Source organism: Paralichthys olivaceus, chromosome 12 (assembly GCF_024713975.1).
Source record: "Paralichthys olivaceus isolate ysfri-2021 chromosome 12, ASM2471397v2, whole genome shotgun sequence".
In the NCBI taxonomy this organism is placed as follows: Eukaryota; Metazoa; Chordata; class Actinopteri; order Pleuronectiformes; family Paralichthyidae; genus Paralichthys; species Paralichthys olivaceus.
In genome coordinates, this window is record NC_091104.1 from 19,293,217 (window position 1) to 19,302,725 (window position 9,509).

A 9,509-nucleotide genomic window follows, 5' to 3' on the forward strand; every position below is an offset into this window, starting at 1 on the left:
CAGGATGGCATACAAAGCAAGCACAACTACAGTTTTATCCACCGTGTGAAAATAAAATATTTATTTCATGTGAAAGAAACACGGTCACATCATTTAACTTATGTTAAAACCATAGATTGTATATGAAATGTTAAAACTCACTCTCAAATAATATTCATAAAAGATAATAAAGATTTTTTTCTCTGGGTCTGTACAGTGATTAAGATTTATTTAAATATTTTCTGACCAAACTATAAAATATTAACGTTTATAGTCGATTCAATATCCGGTGATGACGTCTCACTTCCTGTCTTGTTCCTATCGCTTAGCATCTGTAGCGCAACAATGGCGTCCTGCAGTACGGTTCGTAGTTTCCTTTTCATTTCATATTACTCCTTTGTTTTAATGTTGTGACGGAGTTCAACAGACAAATATAATTGACTCTAGAGCGGGTTAAATTAACCCCACCAGCCGAGGTTGTGTTTCTGTGCCACACTTGTTGTTTACTTGTTGTCTTAAGCTAACCGAGCTTAGCCTCTGCTACTTAGCTACGTTAGCTCGTCGCTGCTCTTTCCTTACTGTCGCTGTTACACGCTACTTCCGCCTGGTGTTTTCGACTGTGTTGTTTGCAATAAGTAATTATTCATTTACGTCTAATATAATATGTTTTCCAAAGATAACAGTAGCTTTGTTTTTGTTCAGGTAACTGCTACAGCCACCGACGAGGAACAGTCCGAAACTCCTGCGGCTCAGAAGAGAGAAGAGAGGCTGCGGAAATTTCGGGAGTTGCATTTCAAACGGGTGAGGTGTTTACATGTGTACGGTTAAAGCACTGATGATAGTTTAGTGTCACCTTCAGAAATAAACAGTCATGTCCGGGTGATCTGCAGATCCACCTTCACTCAGCTGATTGTACACATGTTGACCACAGGTGTTGTTTTCCTCTGTAGAACGAAGCACGGAAACTGAACCACCAGGAGGTTGTGGAGGAGGACAAGAGACAGAAGCTCCCTTCCAACTGGGAAGCTAAGAAAGCTCGACACGAGTGGGAGCTCGCTGAAGATCTAAAGAAAAAGGTATTGAAGTGTATATTGTGCTAGTTGATGGTGCTCTGGATATTCACCAGTGTTGTTGAACAAACTGTCAGGATTGTTTCATGTTGATCAGCTGGAATAACAGTGGAAACAACAACAGGCCAGGATGGGGTTTTTTCAGTTAATATTAATTTAGTCCAATTGAGTTTTCCATTAAAAAATATTCTGTATGGCTCTCAGGAATGTGCTGAGAAAGGGGAGGACTATCACAGAGTGAAACTGCTGGACATCACTGCTGATGATGCAGAGCGCTGGGAGAGGAAGAAGAAGAAGAAGAACCCAGATACAGGATTTGCAGGTTGGTGGTTGTGAAGAACACAGACTTGGACTTTTTAACACGCTGTCAGCGGTTTCTTGTTCGCTTCAACAAATAAATAGCTCTGTGAATCAGTTAAATCTCAAAAGTAGAGACTAAAACCAATTAAACCTTTTTTTTATGAAATCTAAGCTAATTACAAATTTCTGTCCCTTTCACACTTAATATGATTGGCATTCATTACTTAATTCATTGGAATTTCTTTTAGGGCAAATGGGCATTAAATTAAACAGCTGTTTTTAAGACGATGAGTAAGACCCATGTCACGCCACAGAACCTCGGACTATTTATTTAGTAAATTGTAATTCAACACAATTTACTTTTGAGGAAAGTGATGAACCCTGATTCTACTTCTATATTTGTCTAATGTTCTGTCGCATGTGATTGGTGGTCTGGTAGTTTTCCACCCTTTTATCACACAGAGAAATGTTGCTACTGAAGATGGTTCTGCTTAAGTCCTTAACATCTGCAGTTTCAGTTGCAAACCAGAATGGCCCCCGTAAAAGCACATAACTCCACCAAGGTCCACGATGGACTTGCATGTATGTGTTGCGTTAACGCTTGATGTGGGCCGTGCCGAAGCTTGTTGCCGGCTTTTCGTGCTCAGGGGACACATAGCCGGCTTTCAAGCTAGTGTACCATGCTAGCTACCAATACAATGCTAAAGAAAAGTGCCAGCAAATAAAATCAATAACCAGATGAAAACACACCGGGTTGGCCAGCTGGCTCTGCATTCACATTTTTGTGATTTGATTTGCGAGCAACTGCACATGTGTATTTGCTTGAACATAATTTGATTGGCTGGTGCTTCCACTGCTACATGAAAGGTTGAGATCTGGTGAACTTCTGCCATACACAGCGCGAGCAACGCAATGTTACAGAACCACAGTGCAGTTCGGCAAACCGTGCCGTCTCCCCATTGAAAGAGCAGTGTTTTTGTTGTTGTGTCCAATGTATATGTGTTAGTGCAAAGTTATACATATCAGTCCTCTACATATCTACTTTGTCAAGATTTATTTATTATTATGTTAAAGATTTATCATTATGTAAAATGTTGAACGTTCTCTCTCCCAGTGTTGAAGAAAATGGGGGGAAAATCCCGGCACTGCCCCTTCATCCGACTCTACACCAAAATTTCATAGGTTTCTTCTTGGCCCGTTTCTAATTCTTCAAGTTTTGTTGAATTCCACTCCGTAGCATATGCGTAATCTCCCTGAGAGACCAACAAAGGGATGGGGTGAAGATATAACCTCCTTGGCTGAGGTAACAAGGATTCCATGGGATATTAATCTTTTGAAATTGCTTCCAATTTAATCTACTGTTAAAGAAAAAAACTAAATGCCCACCATGTCTCCTGAATATGGCTGCCATATGTTGCATTGCATCAAAACCTCTGGAGGAAAAAGTTACCACCAGAGGGTCTTCTAGAGAGAGAGAGAGAGAGAGAGAGAGAGAGAGAGGAAGAAAGGAGAACCGTCTCTTTGTCTCTTCTCAATCGGCCACAGGTTGTTGCTGAGCTTTGCGCCTGCTTGCTGTTAGTTCCGGTAATTATAACTCAGTCAAATTTTTTCTCTCTCCTTCTCACACAATGGACTGCAGGTTATGCTGAGGCCCAGTTCAGACAGTACCAGCGGCTCACCAAACAGATCCGACCAGACTTTGAAAGCTACGAGAAACAGCGAGATGAGAGGTGAGTTGAATCTCTGTCCGCTCTTCCTGCACTGTGACAGTCCTCCATCTGTCTTTTAATAGTTTCTCCAGATACTAAGATACCTCAGCATGGGATGAGACGCCCTCTGGCATGAAAAGATCATTGTGCAGTCCACTAACAGGGTCATAAAAATTATGCGTGAAGACATCTCTGTTATTAAGACCGTAACTGTGACATTGCTAGTCAAGTAAAATGAATTGTAACAATTTGCTTTGCGTAATCATCTTAGCATTTAGCCGTCACATGTGCACAAAGCATTTTGTATATGTTTAATAACGTACCCCCTCATATGCCCTGGGGTTATTGTTGATATATGCACGCCCCCCAAGTAATCTAAGATGTAGGAGGGGCACACATGCTAAGGTCAGAGATAAGATCAGTGCCTGCAGGTTTTCCACCCTTAAAGGCTGCCACATGCAGAACTGTGAATGATGCACTAACACATTTTGCCCTACAGCCACAGCATTTTCCCTCAGTAGAATGACCGTAATCACAATGATGGAATAGAGAAGTCAGTTTAAGTATGTTAAAATGGTGATTATCTGTGGTAATGGATTTCTAATTTATTTGCTGGTGCTTCACAGTGGTGCAGACTTTTACCCCACGTCCAACAGCCTGATCCACGGCACTCACGTCCCCTCAAAGGACGGAATTGATCGCATGGTGGAAGATGTAGAGAAACAGTAAGTCACACTCAGACGCACAGTAGAGTGATGATGCCATGACCCTTTTAATTTAGTCTGTGTGTCCATTAAAAACTTCATTCAGTGCCATTTAACCTCTTTTTACCACTAAGAAATAACAAAGAGTCACAAAAACAGAATTTCACAATTTCCCTACAGCACTTAAAGCACAGGCTAAACCCAAATCCATCAAAGTGTGAGGTACAGCACAACCTGGTTTTTTTATCAATGGTCCTAAGGGATTGCTCATTTTATCATCATGCTTCATTTATATAGCAATTTTCATACAAAAAGGTAAAACAAAGAGCTTCACATGAAAACAACTCCCTCGCCCCAAGCACATACATACACACAAGCACACACACAAATCCAGGGCTCAGTAGAGCACTAAGAAAAAAAACACTGAGCAAAATAGGAACCGAGAGAAATCACAAAGACTTTGTGAAAATACAGGTTTTTATAATCCTGTAATTATTCATATAAGATTTATGCTCTTAATGACCAGAAAGACAATTTAGAATTAATAATCAGGAAATGAATGATGAGAAATGTATATCCATGACAATGAGTTTTCATGTATGGGGCTGAATTCTTATGACCGTAGCTTCATTTTTTTATTTTTCACACAAACAAAAGTGTCTCTCCAAGAAAGTGCATTGGAAAATATATTTTTTTAAATGAATCATCTATCTTCTCATTAAATACATTGTTTTATCCATTTTTAGCTTTAACTATTCACTGATATTTTTGTGAAAAATGATCATGATAATAACAGCTTTGGACTAATGGCCAAATAAAGTACGATAGAGAAATAGCTGTATCCTAGAATATTGGTAAATTATATCTAAACAACTTAAGTTTTTATTAATGTGATTTGATCAAGTGCACAGCCGATAATTAGAAAATCTAATTATTTAATTTTTTTTTTTTTTTACCAATAAAGTCACGATAAATATTTTAAATCAAAAATGTAGGTTTTTGTCATGTGGGGTATCCACAGAAAAATACTGAGGCTTTTCTATAACATACTACAGAGACTGTGTGTGTGTGTGTGTGTGTGTGTGTGTGTGTGTGTGTGTGTGTGTGTGTGTGTGTGTGTGTGTGTGTGTGTGTGTGTGTGTGTGTGTGTGTGTGTGTGTGAGAGACCACGGTTTGGGAAAATCTTGCTCATTACAATTGGATTGGATTAGCCACACCTTCTTCTGAAACTGTCATACCACAAATGTAGTGTGAAGATGGAATATGAGACTATTTCAGTTGTAATAATTTCTGTGTGAAAAGCGTGAGTTTATGACGTCTTTGTCAATTTGGAAGAGGAGGGGTATGATGTGTGAACCAGAGACAAATTAAGCTGCAGAAATCCCTGATGCAGTTCATCATCATCGGAACATTGTGGTGGACCATCATAAACACCCCACTCTCCTGGGGCCATATTTACTAAGCTTCCTACTACAAAGAGTCACTCTTTTGAAATTACGAGAAAAGTCTAATAATTATGCCGTTTTCTAAGAGTTTGTCGTCACGGTTATGACTAGATCCTTGTAATGACGAGGTTTTCAAAGAGAATAAGAGTTTCTCAAAGTATAATCTCTCCCATGATCCCACACTGCTTCATAACATCAGACGAGGTCTTGTTTAAAAGACCCCTAGCAGTGAGAGTTACATATTGAATGTTAAAGCAGAAGAGAAAACCAAAAACTTCTCTGCATTCAGTTTAAATTAATGGTATAAAGCTAACCTGTGTGTGCTGCAGTCTCCTCCTGACGTAGGCTTCAATAACACTGCCATGTTTTAGTTTTAAAATGCATCACTGTTGCTATGTTTACACTGGCCGTCACTACTGTGACGTTTTCAAACGCCTGAAATGGAAAACAGTTTGGAAATGTTGAAATAACACTTCTGTTGGTGACAGCTCCACCTCCAACAAATCCCTTGTCGTACTTTTTCACATTGTTGTTTCTCGTTCAAACTATTTGTTGTAACTAAGCAACCAACTGCCGAATAGAGAATCTGCTATCTGTTTATACCAGCACACACATGCCCAGTGTATGTAAACGGTCATGTGATAGACGTTTTCATGTGCGTCGGTTTAGACAGTGACTATTACTGATATCTAAAAAGCTCATGTGGACAGAGATCAATTCAATTTATGTAAAAACATATAGACTGCAAGACACAGCTACCTTTCATACTCGTTCATGGTTTTCTGATGGATACATGTGTGAACCATGGCTGCTGCTACTACTTCTATAGACTGGCCAGCAATCACAGAAATTCATGAATGCTGAGCCATTCTATCTCGGTTAATATAAAATAGATAAAGTTCTGAAATCAGCAACGTGGTAAATACACATATAAGAACTATCAGTATGTGAATAGGTGCACAAGCAGGGCTGTGTTTTAAAACATTTTGTAGGCGACGTGTAATGTTAGCCTTACAGTGTGTTCACCAGATATCCATTACATAAAATAGACTATTTATAATTACACCATGTCTCAATAGAGACTCAATTCTATTATTAGTCCAATTGATTTCACTGTTCATTTTATGGTTATTAAAGTTAGGGGCTTTCTTAGGATATTCTCAGAATGTTTGAATGTGGCCCCAGGTCGGGACAAAGACTACGTCAACAATCCTATGGCTCAGTTTTAAAGATCATAACTTTTGCTGCTTTCCTCCTTAGTTCCAATTTTTTGGAGCCCATGAAACTTTCGTAAACGCTGCTGGCTCTGTTTTAGTTTGAAAACCCTGGGGCTGCATTTTTCGTCTGTACAGGCAGAAAGGGAAACATTTGGAACCAATGACGCGGGCGCACACGTTTGCTTCCTGATTGAGTTTGCAAACTGTTGCTAACCCTCCCATTAACAGTTCCACCTCGTCATCAGTCCAAGAAAAGACATGCACGGCCTTGGTCTGTTGCACTTCCTGGTCCTCATTTCTAGTATTTTCTGCAACCAAGAGCAAATAGACAATCTGCTTCCATTGTACACCTGCACACACTTGACCAGTGTACGTGAGTGGTCATGTAATGTGTTTTCAAGTGTGTTATTATTGACTAAGATCAATAACAAATGTTGCTGTGGTTACCACAAGTATTTTGGTATGTGGGCATGGGTCTATGGTCGTCCACATAATAGTCACAACACAGAGATCATACATATCTCTGGTGTCCCTCACATTTAACTGTTACCTCAAACCATTCAGGTCTTCCACTGGTTCTTTGTTAAGTTTTTTTGTCTTTGCTACAGACTTTTCTTTCACGTTTTATTACCCTGCTCTTTCCCCGAGCTGTTCTATATTTGAGACAGTCTCAGGCTTGTGTTAGAGATGCGACTGTGGGGCATTAGACAAGGATTGAGTTTCCAGAGTATGACGCACAACAATGCTTTGAAGACACAGTGAATCAAGACTGGGAGCTCACAAATTGACTGTATTTTCCTCTTGAGTGTGTGTGTGTTTCGTTTTCCATCGCCACTCTCCTCAGCCAAATTTAAACGCACACTGCCAAATTATTGCCTGTAGCCAATTATTGTTAATGGATGTGTCATGGAGAGCGGTCATACTGGTTTGTGAAATCCTCCCTAAGCCACTTTTATTTGCGATTGTCAGGATCGAGAAGCGGGCCAAGTACAGCCGGCGCAGGGCCTACAACGACGACGCAGATATCGACTACATCAACGAGAGGAACGCCAAGTTCAACAAGAAGGCGGAGCGTTTCTACGGCAAATACACAGCGGAGATCAAACAAAACCTGGAGAGAGGCACGGCTGTCTAGTCACCTCAGAGGATTTTAGCTGGTTCCGTTTTTTCTTTTTCTAATCTCTGCTCTCAAACATCTTTTTAATGAAAGATAACTCGGTCATCTGTGTGATATGTAATGTTTGGTGTTCCTTTGTACAGTATTAGATGTTTAAACAACACATGCTCATGTTCCCATCCTTATTTTTAAATAAACCACTTGCAATTATCCAGTTATCTTGCACACTTTTTGGTTTTTCTGTGGGTTTTTCGTGTGTGTGGTCTCATGACAAGAGACATCTTGAGCGTGAGAATGAAGTACCATCCCGGCCCGGGGGCTTGATTAGCAGCCAGATGCCAGCCAGAAGAATGTTTTTTAGTGTAGGTGCACACACAGAAGATTAGGAGCAACAATTGAGCAATTCAATTTATTCATTATCACCCACATCTCAGTTTAACCAACTTGCCCGAAGCTGTGACATGAGCAGGAAAGCCTTGTGACTGGAGACGAGATAAGACATGAAAACAGGTTCCCATGCAAGTTTCTCAGTGTCGGAGCACGGTGGCGGTGCACCCTCTACCGGGCAAACTGACAGGTTTGAGTCAGTGAAAGTCAAACCTACATGGAAATGAATCAGACACCCCGGGCTCCGCTGGGTATATTTTAGCTTGATTAGTCACTTCTCAGAGGGAATTTATGGGACACTCCCTGGCACACACTGTTGTTGCTGATGAAAGTTTAGAGGAGGTCTTCAAAATCAGTCTTTTGATATGTGACTCTGCTGCAGATCTGTTCGGGGGGGCTGGATTAAGTGCTCTGGTTTATGGTTGGGATATTTTTGTCCTCTTTATCTGATTAACCGGAGGATGTTGGCTGGGAATTTTGCAAGTAACAGCGGCGCATAAATTCACAACTGTGTCTCATAGGCTGACACCTCTGATTCTTTCAAGGCCAACTGCCAGTTAAGTGTTCCCTCTAAGGTGAAAAGGCTTTGATTTAGGCCCAATCAACAAGTTTTCCCACAGATACAAAAGGGACTGAGTGGCATCAAATCACACTTAAAAAAATCTCCAAAGAAAGAAACATAACATTCATGATAGTCATACGAGAATAATAAGAAAGGCATGTCTTAATTCGCTTAGTAAAACTACAACTGAATATCAATGCATCATTCGTTTGCATCCTTATCTTCCATCTCGGTAATGAATCAGAATTAACAGGTCGGTTTACAGCAGGAGACACGGAGTCTGGCAGTAAAGACATTCAAAACAGTGTGATTTTACTCTATTATTACAACAGATTTTGACATGCGTCCATATATCAGCCTGGAAAATCTTGGAAGCATTGAAAACGTATTACTTACTCAGGAGATGGTTATCTAAACCCGACAGATATGTTACCTTCTTGCAATAATTCACGAGCGTTTCCAACAAATGCCAAAAACTTGTCACGCCTAATACACACAAGTTTTAAGGTAAGTAGCACAGCAGCCACAACAGAGGATTGTATCAGGTTACCCAAGATGGAACATGTTGGAGTTCTGCATTAGCAGACGTCTGTCAGTGACGCTGACGGATGGTTGGAGATCATCCCATTGGACAAAAAAAAAACATTCTTCCTGGAAAGTGTTTAATTGTTCAAGGATTTTTACACAAGAGACTTTTTCACTTGTCATGGTTGGAAAGTAGAGGTGGTACTAACATTAACAATGGTTCTATTAATGTTAACAGAACAATCTGGTCAGGACAGGAAACCATTACGCACAGTACCAGGACCCAGACACTGATGCAACACAGATTTCAGCCATTAATGTCTGAAACAGGTCCATTGTAATATTGGATAAAAATAAACTGCCAATCATGAGCCTTGTTGTTACACTGTGGACTAGATGGAGGCGTCACTATACTATGACAAAGAAGTGTATGAGTACATTATAATACTTAAAATATTAAATTAACTGACTTAATAATGATAATCTGACAACCA

General features: G+C 40.1%; 1 protein-coding gene across 1 annotated transcript; it reads left to right on the plus strand.

The window, feature by feature from the left end:
• The first annotated feature begins 234 nt into the window (after positions 1-234).
• syf2 (SYF2 pre-mRNA-splicing factor) lies at positions 235-7,751 on the plus strand. Its single transcript, XM_020084629.2, has 7 exons — positions 235-342; positions 682-780; positions 930-1,055; positions 1,254-1,371; positions 2,989-3,079; positions 3,685-3,783; positions 7,394-7,751. Exons 1-7 carry the CDS (start codon positions 325-327, stop codon positions 7,557-7,559), a joined length of 717 nt encoding a protein of 238 aa, XP_019940188.1. The 5' UTR covers positions 235-324; the 3' UTR covers positions 7,560-7,751.
• Positions 7,752-9,509: the final 1,758 nt, after the last annotated feature.